At 49.6% G+C, this 13,185-nt stretch overlaps 6 protein-coding genes across 6 annotated transcripts; 3 read left to right on the top strand and 3 right to left on the bottom strand.

The window, feature by feature from the left end:
- Window positions 1-77: 77 nt before the first annotated feature.
- NECHADRAFT_53008 (uncharacterized protein) lies at window positions 78-899 on the bottom strand (the record flags this gene model as incomplete). The annotated part of the gene is made up of 2 exons (XM_003041712.1): window positions 78-502; window positions 566-899. The coding sequence occupies 2 exons, from the start codon at window positions 897-899 to the stop codon at window positions 78-80; spliced, it is 759 nt and encodes a 252-aa protein (XP_003041758.1).
- A 621-nt stretch (window positions 900-1,520) lies between these two features.
- Window positions 1,521-2,050, top strand: NECHADRAFT_87185 (uncharacterized protein; the record flags this gene model as incomplete). Its single annotated transcript, XM_003041776.1, has 3 exons — window positions 1,521-1,535; window positions 1,607-1,874; window positions 1,938-2,050. The coding sequence occupies 3 exons, from the start codon at window positions 1,521-1,523 to the stop codon at window positions 2,048-2,050; spliced, it is 396 nt and encodes a 131-aa protein (XP_003041822.1).
- A 1,061-nt stretch (window positions 2,051-3,111) lies between these two features.
- On the bottom strand, window positions 3,112-4,769 carry NECHADRAFT_53126 (uncharacterized protein; the record flags this gene model as incomplete). Its single annotated transcript, XM_003041711.1, has 3 exons — window positions 3,112-4,021; window positions 4,061-4,483; window positions 4,534-4,769. 3 exons carry the CDS (start codon window positions 4,767-4,769, stop codon window positions 3,112-3,114), a joined length of 1,569 nt encoding a protein of 522 aa, XP_003041757.1.
- A 2,162-nt stretch (window positions 4,770-6,931) lies between these two features.
- Window positions 6,932-7,917, top strand: NECHADRAFT_72849 (uncharacterized protein). The gene has a single exon (XM_003041775.1). It carries the CDS (start codon window positions 6,996-6,998, stop codon window positions 7,740-7,742), a length of 747 nt encoding a protein of 248 aa, XP_003041821.1. The 5' UTR covers window positions 6,932-6,995; the 3' UTR covers window positions 7,743-7,917.
- A 752-nt stretch (window positions 7,918-8,669) lies between these two features.
- On the bottom strand, window positions 8,670-10,502 carry NECHADRAFT_87182 (uncharacterized protein; the record flags this gene model as incomplete). The annotated part of the gene is made up of 8 exons (XM_003041710.1): window positions 8,670-8,787; window positions 8,840-9,013; window positions 9,069-9,412; window positions 9,462-9,631; window positions 9,683-9,784; window positions 9,838-9,896; window positions 9,979-10,234; window positions 10,322-10,502. 8 exons carry the CDS (start codon window positions 10,500-10,502, stop codon window positions 8,670-8,672), a joined length of 1,404 nt encoding a protein of 467 aa, XP_003041756.1.
- Window positions 10,503-11,137: 635 nt separating this feature from the next.
- On the top strand, window positions 11,138-12,805 carry NECHADRAFT_87181 (uncharacterized protein; the record flags this gene model as incomplete). The annotated part of the gene is made up of 6 exons (XM_003041774.1): window positions 11,138-11,379; window positions 11,469-11,718; window positions 11,780-11,905; window positions 11,969-12,005; window positions 12,062-12,192; window positions 12,269-12,805. The coding sequence occupies 6 exons, from the start codon at window positions 11,138-11,140 to the stop codon at window positions 12,803-12,805; spliced, it is 1,323 nt and encodes a 440-aa protein (XP_003041820.1).
- Window positions 12,806-13,185: the final 380 nt, after the last annotated feature.

Here is a 13,185-nt window from a genome sequence, read left to right as displayed (position 1 = left end):
CCGCCTTTGTCCAGTAGGTATGACAAACACAATGAGATATGCAAGCTTGAATTTGTTCTGTGAACTGGCATCTCCCTCTAAACCTTGTTCAACTTATCCAGCGCTTGATTGATCAGAGGCTTTGCGTCTGCCAGTGATTCCGCCTTCTCAAGAGATGCGAACCGAGTCTTCCACACATTCCATCGATCTGGGCAAAACCCTCTCCATCCAGGCACATCTCTGAATGCTGCCAAGCTTTCTCCAGGTCTCGCCACCTTGCCGTCAAACTGCTCCGCTTCATCTCTGGCCTTTGCCAAGCTCTCAGCTGCGTAGATGAACCAGACTGCAGCCGCCTTCAGTAGGTCGGGTGAAGTCTTTTGCGCGATCTCATCCTCTGCAGGGTTCTCGAGTGCGTCACGGAAGACCCAGATAGCGAACAAAAGATTGTCTTCAATGTTGGCAGCTGTAAGCCGAGCAAAGAAGGCATTGATGTTGACAAAAGCCTGGCCGGACTTTGATTGAGCTTCATCATTTGTGTTAGCTGAGTTGTCTCTTTCTCGAGGCTGTGAAAGATAAGCAGTCTTACCAATGTCCAGCCGCTCCCGAGTTAGACCCCCAAAGAGGGGAAGCTCATCCCAGCGTGTCTCCCGACCCCAAATCTCAATCTTCTTCCCTTCGTGGACAGGCTCCGACATGCCTTTGATGGCACGCATCACGTCCACCAGTTTATCCTGCTCATCGTGGGGGGTCTTCTCGGCGGCAGATAAGATGTTGTTCCAAAGGGCGTCAAGTTCCTCCTCGAATCGGGACAGATCACCATCTTTGACAAAGGCAGTTCTGCTAGGGTCAGCAAGCTTCTCAGCGGCCTCTTGAGCCGATACGGCTTCGTCGCCGAGGAGTGAAATGACTTTATCAGCCATTGCAGAATGAACAAAGTGTGTGGTTGAGAATCGGAGGTGGCCGGCAGAAGGAAGAAAGGCAGCGGTGAGTGTAGGAGATCGCCGACGATGAATCAGTGTCAATGAATGTAACAATGAGCGGCGGCCAAGAGCGAGAGAGACTATAACAACAGAAGAGCGCATAAGTCCATCTATCACGTCCGGAGCTCGACGGTATCTGATGAAATCTGAGGGATTAATTATCGCCAATCAACAGAACCGAGATAACCACATGGGGAATCGCTGAAACAGCTTACGCCGATCACGACCCGCTTTGTACTACGGCACTTAGCGATGGCCTCACCCATGGGGAACTTTCTGCCGGGGGAATATCCGTTTTGAGCAGGTGGTCTATGGGCGTCTAGTTGGCAACAAGCACGATGTCTTTGGGACCAATCATCGTCATGAGGACAATCACCTGGGGTTTTGGGTGATTAGAATACCCTGTCTTACCTCGGTATCGCAAACAGCAATAGCTGAATAGTTACTATGGTCAAACGACTATATATGTACGTGCCATGTTTGCCCTTCAAACAATAATTTACACAAACACCACTTTGTTAATCACCCATTCATTCCTCCTTGGAACAAACCGTTGGCAAGATGCTCTTCTTCAAGGTACATCAGCCTACTCAATCTCATCACTGCCATACCCGTCTCAGCACTGGCCTTGTTGCTAACCTCTTCAGTCCCTCGCTCCTCTGGCCGCTCTCCTGAGCGTTGCCGTCGCTGGCCCCATCGAGAGCCGTCAGTCTGCCACCACCTGCGGCAACACCGCCTACTCTGCTGCCCAGGTCCGCGCCGCTGCCAACGCTGCTTGCTCCTACTACCGAGCGGATGACACTGCCGGTAGCTCGACCTACCCTCACACCTTCAACAACCGTGAGGGCTTCGACTTCCTCGTCAGTGGCCCCTACCAGGAGTTTCCCATCAGGTCCAGCGGTGTCTACACTGGTGGTATGTTCTCAGATACCCTTTCCTCGTGCCTCGACTTGTAGTCTCCGACTAATCCCTTTATAGGCTCCCCTGGCGCTGACCGTGTTGTCATCAACACCAGCTGCCAGTATGCTGGTGCCATCACCCACACTGGAGCTTCTGGCAACAACTTTGTTGGCTGCTCGGGCACCAACTAGTCAACCACCGGTTTTGGCAAATGCTTACGGACTAGTATTGCCGAGTCATTCGATATGAGTATCAAGCATATTATGATGGATGGGTGTGCCGCCCTTGAGCCCTGAGGGCTTGTAGGGACATCTCGATGTTGATGAAGATTCTGATGTAAATATTGTCGACTGTTGTGAACAAATTCCAGTCAAATTGATATACATACTTTGATATTTGGACCCGCGTAAGGCCTAGAGAAGCTCTCATGGTTTATTGGAAGAGGCCGTAAGGGGCCGTAAGGACTTTCCTTTTGGCTTCAACCTCTACGATCCAGCCTGTGGTGGTCAGATCATAAACTCTGCCCAGCAGCATCATCACGGCCAGGCCCCCGCGTTTTCGTAGAGGCTGTGTATATGCACGCCATTAACCTCAGCCAATAGCATCTCCAGTTTAACCGCTGAGCGCACGCCAAGCTCTCACAAGGCTCTTTGCAGGGCAGCCTGTCACACCACTTTCTTTGCTTTGGGGACTCGCCTCTTTCACATCCCCTCATTGAACTAAGGAGCTGTCGGATCTTGTGCCCCTGTTTTGGGCATGTCAGACCCGTTCCGTCTCGCCAGCGGCCCTGCTGGCATCATCTCCGGGGGTTCACAATCGCCCGAGGTCTATTCCAGGTCGTATGTAACGTAATCTTTCGTATGATTTGCTAGTTGATACTTCACGACTTCAGCTCGTTAGAAGTGCAAGTGAACAAGAATGAATTGCTGGGGCCGAATGCTGGTTTACATCTCATGATATTTGTTTACGTTGGTCATTTGGGAGAGATGGTATCTTGGTGGATATCGGTGCATTTCTATGAGACAGCTTTTATTCGATTGTTTAGTGGCAGTGTGAGAGTCTTCTCGTATCATCATCCGGAACTCTTTCGTTGTCTTTGGCTTTGAACCTCGCTTTTACTGGACATCTCGCAGAGGAAAGCCTAACCAAAGGTCCTGCTACAGCGTGCTCTGTACTTTACCGCTATAACCTTCATTTACTGGTAATAGCTCGTATCTACTCTTGTTTAACCAGCAAAGACAATGATTCCACATCACTCAACAAACTCCCAGGTTACGTCTTCCCATCCGACTCTCCTCGAAACCTTGGCACTCCGAAGCGCTGCCCCGCCGATGGGCTTTCTCGATCCTAATCCTATGCCAGGATCTTCAGATTTGGGCACACGCACCCCTTCAATGTTATATCCAAGAGCCAGAATACCAACAAAGCCCATATTTTCCGACAAAGCAAAGTTTCGTCCTGGACACAGATGTTTGCCTCCGCCGAATGGGATATAAGCACCACGACGCTGTTTCTCTTCCTGCGGTGACACCTCAAGAAATCTCTCTGGTCGAAAAGTCCAGGCGTCGTCACCCCATACAGAGTCAGTCATGTGTGTGAGACTACCAGGCCACTGAACGTTAATGCCCTCCTTGAGAAGATATTCTCGACCTCCTTGATCCTTGATAGTCGTGTCTTTGACCACGCGTCGTTGGCCAGTGTTGTGGATGTACAGACGCAGAGTCTCGCGGTAGCAGGCATAGAGAAAGGTGCACTCTTTGTTCATCTCTTTGACTGAGATTGTTCCCACGCGGCCTTTTTCGTTGGTGTTAGCGATGACGGAAATAGCCTCCATTTCATCGCGGATTCTTTGCGTATACTCAGGGACAGAAAAGACGTGTGCAAAGAGCCAGTACAGTACAGCGATCGTGTTGGTCGTTGCAACCCAAGGAATGGTAATCTCTTGAATGCCAAGGTCGCGGTCATTGAATCCTTCTCTTCGGAGAATCTCAGTTCGTTTTTGAATGATGGATGATACATCGGGACGCGTCTCATAGCCCGCTGCGTAGAATGATTCAAGTAGGGTGTTTATTTTTTCGCGAGCGCGTAGAGGTCCCGGAGCAATCAATCTGGGCGCGACGCCGATGGCGAATCTCGCAATACCCTCATCAAAGTCCCTGTTTCTCATTAGTAAAGGAACATTGCATCAAGGGGTACCTCACCTTATCAGATGCAGATGTTCAGGGGTAAGTGGGTTCTTCTCTCCAAAGATCGCTACCATGGTGGCATTGCCCAAGACATCCCATGACCACTCATATACGTCCGAAAGTTCAACCGGGTGTGGACCGACGTCATTGAGGGTTTCCATCATCTTGGTCAGCGCTGTGATGTTCATCCTGGAAAGATGGTCTCCCATCAAGGTATAGTGAATGACGTTCAAGAGACCATCTATGACATGTCGCTGCTCGATTATGTCCGACAACTTTTTGCTCAAACCGAACAAACCGACAGGGACCTCAAGCAAGAAGGGGTCGAAGCTGATATCACCGTTTTTCATAGCTGCTGTGATGAGATCGGGAGCGTTGATGACGTACATTTTGCCGTGGAGCATGGGCAAAGTACAAATCGGCAAAGGATTCTCCTTACTAGTAGAATGTTAAAGGACTGGTATGAGGAGCACTCGTTGTGGGCTTACTATATCCTGATATACCAGCTGCTACGCTCCCTGATCATATCCACGATATGGCCGATGAAGGGAATCCGTGGTCTCAGAACCGGAGGTTCGCGTGAATCGAATATTGGATAAAGAAGTTTCTTCAAACCCACAAAAAGGAGAGGGAGGATGATTGCTGCCGTGAGAACAACAGCTGAAGGTGTTTTCTCACCACCAAAGAGCCATCGAGCACTGACGGACGTGCTGGATGCTCCCATGGGAACTGACTGTCCAGCGGCTGCCATGATGCTGTGTAACCGGCCAGAAGTCGATGCGGTGCTCTGTGGTATGGAGGGGAACAGCCTGTCAAATTACTGACTGGCGACGTTGTTGTTTTGGAGAAAATCTCCCAACCACGATTGCTTCAACAGATCAAGCCAATAGAATATCGATATTTGTCAAGAGGCGTCATCTGAATCTTAGCGCTTATCGCAGCGAATTTGACCAAGGCTAGGGCGCGCTAGACCTGAAATCAAGCCCATCCAATACAGACAATGAGTGAGAACGCCACCGAAGAGTCTAGACTGTCAGCTAAAAAGCAACCAGCAGCAAGAGACGGGGAAGCACAGGGCACTGGGCTTATTATTATAGCACCCTGTGTGAGCTGGGTAGCTCGGACATCAACAGTGAGACAAGCAATCTACACAAGATTCCTTTGGTTGACTGAGCCCGAAGATCGTTTGCCTACCTTCGGCTTCGCCAAAAGGAGTGATACTCCGCGCGCAAGGCGGCGATATAGTCTGAGCCTGTCACGAGATAGTGCGGTCGTTGCTGAGTGAGATTAGTCGATTTGAGAAGTATCTTAGAGACGCAAATTTGATTCACCAATCGTGGAGCTTTGCTGGTTATATCTAGGCGACATGGCACTGTTGGTATTCGGTTCTGTAGTTCAGTCTCTTTATAGCTTGGGTAGGTGTTTGTGCCTCGTTTCTTTCTATCTATTTGTTGGTGCCCTTTCTATAGTATTCAAACCCGGCCTAAAACGATTCCAAGAAGACCGACTGCCTATTACAACCCGTGATGGCAACTTATTCCAACCAACCCTAGAAGTTGTCTTCACACCCACCTCTCATACTGCCCTAACCCAGTACATTATCGGTGTGTAACAAAAGATACTCTGGAACACCTTCACAGCGTCAGTATGGCTACAACAGTGGGTTCACAAGCAGTTACACTTGCAAGACAGACATGAATAGTCTGACCTGATGGACGGAATTCTGACACGCGATAATCTGAAGCGGAATACTGCCGCTACGACTTACATCAAAGAAGTCTAGCATACAATCATGTGTCGAGAGGGCAACTCGCAATTATTTTTCAACTCATCATGGTACCAAGGAATGAAGCAAGAGTAATAGCATGGTCGAAAAGGGATGTCTCTCACGACAAAATCCCACTTTGGTACACATAAATCTTTCGACTTAGGCGCCATTAACGACAGAGAATCAAGAAGCTAATGGAGAGTTAATTATTGCACTCCTTACCAATTGCGTCAGATTTGTGTCATAAATGAGGCAGGGTATTGATGCGGCCGTCTCCCCTCTTGATCAGATGAAGTGTCAGGAATAGCAAAAAGCTATGGTGGGTTTGTTTTACAAGTCTTGCTAGAAAGTCTTACATGTAAATCTCTCCAGCTGCTCCACAGACTTCTAATATTAGCCAGGAGGCAGTCCTGGGCGGTTGCCTGTCCATCCCAAAACCTGGGCCCCTTAAGATCCAGCGACATTCCACTAGACTAATAGGGGCAACCAACGGTCGGTGTTTATAATCACACTCAATCAAGCTTCCGAACGTGCTACCTCATCTCTATACGACATTCCACCCGTAATCAAGGACGATGGTGGGACAGGGGCCTGAGTTTGTTTTGTGACATCTTGAGGATCAGGGGAAAATTGACCGATGAGGCGTGTGAGTAGGATCACGACGCTGAATAAGCAAACGGGAAGGTCTCCGAAATCCCTTCTTTCATATCTATCCGGTCAGTTACAAGGCTTATTAAAGCAGAAGGGGGGGGGGGGGGGGGGTTTGTGTGCGGGGGTCATGAGGCCCTCGTGCCAAGACAGCGCGGAGGCGAGGGGAGGCGATATCCGCAAGCAAATCTTGGCAGAAAACGTAATGATGGATGATAATTCAGTTCTTGTTGTGCTTCTAAAATCTACTCAAGAGTGGTATGTCCCTCGAAGCCCCGTCAAATGCGTGATATCACTCCTCTCTTCCTCCTGGCCGCGTCCCCTCATGTCAGGCATCCAAGCCGGAAAAATGATGTTCCAGGGCACAATGCCCTCGATCGCGTGTAAGGCTGTTGGTCCGCCTCTCGCTCGTCACTTATAAGCCGCAGCGCGTACCCTTCCCCTTGAGCAGCACCCAGATCCTTCATCTACACTGCCCATTTTCCTCAGCTTCACCATCGGTTTACTGGTTCTCCCCTTGAATCACCCTTCACCATGGCTTCTGAGGACAACAGCACCGTCTACGTCGTCACTGGCGCCAACAGAGGCATTGGTCTCGGCCTCGTCAAGATCCTCCTCTCCCGCCCCTCCGTTACCGTCGTCGCCAGTGTCCGCAATGATGATGCTGCTACAAGCCTTAAATCGGACACTGACTCTGTCACCAAGGGCAGGAATAGCTCCCTCATCATTGTCAAGCTCGATTTCTCCAATGCTCTCGCCCCTGAGCAGATCCGCGATGCCTTCACCGTCGATCACGTCGATATTCTGGTCAACAACGCTGCCTTCTCCCCACCCATGACCCTCGCGGCCGAGACTCCTGCCGACAATCTTCGAGCGGCTTTCGAGATAAACACCATTGGACCTCTCACGGTCTTTCAGGGACTTTGGCCTCTATTGCAGAAATCAACGGCTCCCAAAGTGATCAACGTCACTTCTTCCGTTGGCTGTATCAATATCCAGGAAGGCCCCGGTGGTGCCTATGGTCCCAGCAAGGCTGCCCTTAACTGGCTCACTCGTGCTCTGCACATGCAGAACCAGGGGCTTGTGGCTGTTGCACTTCATCCTGGCTGGGTTCAGACGCGCATGGGAGAGCTGTGTGCCAGGGACTGGGGCTTTCCTGGTTCGCCCCCTGAGACCATCGAGGGGTCTGTTGAGGGAATGGTTCAGATCATTGATGAAGCTACAAGAGAGAAGTACTCGGGCAAGTTTGTCACGTACAAGGGTCAGGAACTTCCTTGGTGAGGACGTGCCGGGACGCTTTGAATATTGTGGGCTGTTGGAGTGATGATACTATAGCAGTTTACTTGTAGTAACAACTCCTTTTTAAAGCCGTTGACGGTCACGACGCAGATCGAGTTGAAGATATAATAAAGTAGTCGGTACTAACATGGATCCCTGTGTCATTCCGGTGTACCAGAATGATTCATCCCACGCGGTCTTTTAATCGCACGTCTTATCCGTCAAGTCAGTGTACGAAATAAAGAAACTCAGTAATTCCCCTTTATGCGACTTGTGTCACTCCCAATAGTATAGGTGCCTCAATATCTCACCCCAGACCCAGTCGACCCTCGCCCCTGGGTTAGGCTACCTTCAGTCATCGTGCTAACAGCGGCCATATAAAGTGCTAAATTTGAAAAGACAGATAGGGTACTATCTTTCAAGTGCCAGACAAGAAAGAAAGAGGGGTTGAAACTACTACAACGTCGTTGAGCCTCATAAAAGTCCCCAGGCAGCGGCCTTTCTGCAACAGTAGGCACATGCTATTGCTTTTTGAGCTCTCTAAGATACTAATGGTCATACTACGCGTTTAAAGGAATCAGAACTGGTGTTTACTGTCTGATGATGGCAAAGTCTGAAAACTGTTGTGGTATTGGGGACCCCTGCCAGGCGTGTGCAAGCTAGGCACCATGTCCATCTCAGTCAAGGGGCCTTTAATTGTCTCTGCCAAGTACATCTTTTCGACCATCAAGACGATCTTCAGGCTCAGTTAAATCATCGAGGGCCGGGCTGCAACTATAATAAAGAACAGATTTTCAACGCATCATAACATCGTACCCCGATGTTAACACAGTGAACCATCAAGACAGTATATGAAAACCCCGGTCAAGGGACTGAAGAATTGCTACCGAGAATCTCCAATCCAGCTTCAAAGAAGTACCTTGACTATTCTCAAGCCAGAGCCTCAGAGCCAGAAACGGTCGACTTTGGCTCGTTGCCTGGTTCCTCATCGGAAACCTCCCGAACAACCAACCAGGTTGGAATTATCTGCGCAAACCAGAGGCCAGTCCTAGATCATTGTTAGTTGCTTCTTGATATATCTTTGGATCTTCTTTTCATACAGCAGAGATGCTCCTCCCAACATGGACCACTTGACCTGGACAGCATATCCAAAAGCTGCACCGGCAGTGTTGACCGTTTTCAAAATTCCCGTGTATCGCGCCAGTTCTTCTACCTCTGTTGAGAGGGTACCGATGAGAAAGTAAACGTAACACTGATACATGTCATTGGCATATCTGTCCAAATATCAGCTTGCCAAGAACGACGACAAAATGGCGTAGCGAGAAGTACTGCCAGTAGATGTATAGGACGATACTCAGCCAATAATCACCCTCAGCCCAGTCCAGGCCGACTGGCTTCCAGTCTGTGTACAGCTTCTGTACAACAATGTTGTAGATCCAGCTGCTGGTGTAAAGGCTAAAGATGATGTAATACCCCCGGCGCGCTACCTGTCTTCGTGTCCATCCGCTCCGGTCAGTCATGTACCAGAAGGTGATATTTCCAAGGATTCCAGTGACGGAATGCAACAGGCCTCCGAGAGCCCTGCCGCGAACGGAGTGGTAGACGGCGTTGAAGTTGCCATGGTAGGACAGATACCACTGTGAGTAGATAAACATGGGCAGAAGAAGGACAATCTAGTTCTCATATCAGAGGCTGCAAGGAATAAGGCAGTGGACTTCCTACCTCTCTTCTTTTTACACTCGCAAGTGTCCGTTTTGCTTCTTCCCATGGCCCTCGCTGTCTGTTCATCTTGACAGGTTGGCCATCGGCTCGGATGACCTTTTCAGGTGGCGACAACAGCCATGCGAGGATTGGAGCAGCAGACGAGAGAGAAAACAGCGGGATGTATGTGACTGAAAATATCAATTAGCCCTTCTTCACCGGTTTGATTGAGCTCTTATTACTCGGAGAAATTGATCCGGCCTTGTTTCTCTTGGTGTTGAACGCGATGGCGATGATGCCACCCAGCAAGGTTCCCAAAGAGAGAGAGTTGTACCAACTCGAAACTTGATCGATGTTAGACTTTAATATTAGAAGTAAAGATGTTACTGCCACTTACTGAAGAATCCTTTCTTCCAAGGCTCTGGATAAGAGAGAATGATGGCGCCTTGGACGACCCTATGAGATCCAATCAGCCCCAGAGTCCACCAAACATGGACAGACATAGTAATAATAAGGGGAAGACGATAGTGAAACTTACCAGAGAATAGATGAAGTCAGACCACCAATCGCGCTGGCGAAATACATGAACCAAACAGTCTTGAACTTATTGGCGCAATACAAAGATGCTCCACGAATTGGAAAGCATAGCAACCCAAAGCAGAGAGCACCTCTCACTCCAAGAATGTTGATGGCAACACCAGCAAAGAATGCAAAGACGCAATTCATGCCATATTGCATACCGCTCGTAATGTTCACAAGTAAGGGGTCCTTCAGGCCACCAGCTCCGACAGCACCTACGCAAGAGTTAGCTCGAACACAAATAGAGGAGGAATAATACTGAGGGAGTAAAGATGATTTAAAGCCCAGCATTAAAAACGTACCGAGTGCGCTGATCATTCCAGGACCGCTGAAAAACAAAAAGGCCACGATGAGAGCCTGGCAGGTTGTTCCTCGAAAGAACGGAATCTTCTCGGGAATGACAGGTTCTGGGATGATTTGATTCTCAACTAGGGAGCCAGTCTTCTCGCCCAAGTCAGGCTTCTTTTCCTCTTTGACTGCCATGTTGTTGATCACCGATACGTAACAAAAGGTGCTGTCACTGGGGCTGTATACATCATTACAGATAGAAGACACTGTGGATACTTATATACCTCCTTTTATCAGACTTGATGTTGTGCCCTTTCATCCGTTCCAACAACCGTTGGTTCCCGGCCGTTAGTATCCTTGCCATGGTATCATCTACCCACCCGTTCGCATCAATCATCTAGATAGGCACTAAGAATTGTTGGTCTTTAGATGTCCGGATATATGTTTAAGCACCGTGGTTGCAGCGCAGAGATGAGACGCAAGTGAGTCGTCCGATTGTCGTGGCCACATCCACAAGCCACTTACCACAGGCTGGGAACGTCATCAATCCTTGCACATGCATCTTGGAAGTTATGAGCTGACCATCTTTCCTTCGCCGGTGGGATGCAATCCAGATCCACTGTAGGCTATGAATTTCTTTTTCTGATAACACTCCTACAGTTGCACTCATAATGGGCTTGGATCACGCAATAGAAGCCGCGGAAGCTCTCCGATTGCGGCAAAGTATATGGACTTACCACCGCCGTATGATAGCCAGAAAGTAGGTGCCTGTGATGAGACTAGGTTGTTTAAGCTTACTTTCCTACTGTTGATGCGGCGATTCTTGCATCATGACTCTCACGATCGCCATCGTCGGTGGTGGAATCGGCGGACTCGCGGCTGCGATTGCTCTTCGCCAACACCCCGGTATTCAGGTTCAAGTCTACGAACGGGCCAGCGAGTTTCACGAGGTCGGTGCGCTTATAGGTCTAGCCCCTAATGGACTCCGGACTCTGGAAAAGCTAGGCGTCCAGGGCGTCTTGGAGGACGACCTTGGATGGCGCAACCCAACCGGAACGCCCACATTTACCAAGTAAGCCAACGCTCACGCCGTTTTCCTTTTTGTCCCCAAACCCGTCGCTATGTATTCAAAGGTGACTGACACATCTCTTACCTCACAAGGCACTGGAAGGCGGGGGATGTCGTGTCCAACAATGCCTACGAGCGAGTACCCGATCGACGCCATCACTTTGCCCGCATGCACCGGGCCCTGCTACAGAAGGAGTTGTTGAAGAAGCTGCCCAAAGATATTCTGCACCCGGGTAAGGAGGTGACGGAGGTGCAAGTGAGTGAGGATGATGTCACGATGTTCTTCAAGGACAAGACTTCAACGACGGTGGACCTCGTCGTCGGCGCCGACGGTATTCGGTCGGTATGTGACATACTCAGCTATGTTTTTATTGGGATGATTGCAAGGCTGACTTTAAGCACAGCAAGTTCGAAAGACTTTTGTTCCTCAGTATCAACTTACGGGCTGGGGAGACGCAATGTTTCGAGCAACGTTCCCGTACGAGTTGGTGAAGGACATTGAAGGTCTAGATCAGGAGTCGACTCGGTGGGTGAGTAACTCCAGAGGCCCTATTAACCGTTGCTCTAGGTATGAGCTAACAATTCACATCTAGCAAAGTCCGACATCTTGGTTTTTCGCATCGAGGCTAGGTAACTCGGAGATATGATTCTTTTACTGCAGTACGAAGGCTAAGAGCAATGGGTAGGGACAAAAGGCTACGGGGTCACGTTCAACTTCAATGCCAACACAAAGGACCTCGACGACTTGAAAAAGCCACTTGAAGATGTTGTCTGGAACTCAGCTGCGAGCGTGGATGACATCCGTGACGCATTCAAGGTATGCCTACCATCAACCTCAAGTCTTGAACATCCCATCCTGTCCCGTGAATCCCCTAATAACCACATACTCTCAGGGATATCACCATCCTGTCCCCGCAATCATCGACCGAATACCACCGGGTACTCTACGAAGATACACGAATGCATTCGGTCCCAAGCTAGAAACTTGGACCTTTGCAGATCGAGTAGTGCTCATCGGCGATGCAGCCCACGCCCACGGAGGTGCCTTTGGCGCCGGAGCCTCGCTGGCAATTGACGACGCCTACACGCTCTATCTCGCACTACGGGCCGTCTTCCCACAGGCACTTCCCATATCAAGGCCCATCTCACGGAGCCACGTTGGCTTGGCACTGGACTTGTACGAATCGGTTCGGCGGCCGCATGCTGCCAGGGTCTTGGATATTGTGCTGCAGGATCGCCAGAAGCAGTTTGCGCGCAATGAGGCTCTCAAAGAGGCTGGAAAGGAGGAGAGTGACGAGAATTTTAGGGAGAGGATGAAGGGTAGAAAGGGCGCGGCCTGGCTTCATGAGCATGACGTGGAGAAGGCGTTTCAGGAGGCCATCACTCGCCGATTTTCATTGGGAGAACAAAACGGACACGGGAAGGCGTAACTTTCTGTATTTATGAAAATGGGTTTGAAGAGGCTGTGGCATGAGGTATTAGTTGAGAAAATATAAGCTGCCCATTGTACTACACCATTTTGTTCTCCCACGACTTAAATCTGCAAGCTAGTGCCGTGATCTCAAGGAGAAAACGGCCCATAACCTCATCTCCTGAGTACTGACAAACACTTAGGAGAAACTTGGATCTATGGAGGTAAAATAACTGAGCTGCTTTATCGACGGGAGCTGAGCATGGCCGTACTGCGAGGAGAGCTCTCTAGTTGCCGTAACTCCAAGTACAACGGATTCGGAATCACGGACAATTTCAATGATTCTCATTTTTTTCAGGGTTTAATCAATACGAAGGTTTGTCTAGTCGAAGCCTATGG

Source organism: Fusarium vanettenii, assembly GCF_000151355.1.
Source record: "Fusarium vanettenii 77-13-4 chromosome 12 genomic scaffold NECHAsca_41_chr12_2_0, whole genome shotgun sequence".
NCBI classification, from domain to species: Eukaryota; Fungi; Ascomycota; class Sordariomycetes; order Hypocreales; family Nectriaceae; genus Fusarium; species Fusarium vanettenii.
The sequence above is the reverse complement of the archived record's forward strand: the minus strand, read 5'-3'. Positions and strand labels throughout refer to the sequence as shown.

What these genes read in the sequence shown, in the direction of transcription:
- NECHADRAFT_72849 (XM_003041775.1), top strand. Translation starts at nt 6,996, where the DNA reads ATGGCTTCTGAGGACAACAGCACCGTCTACGTCGTCACTGGCGCCAAC.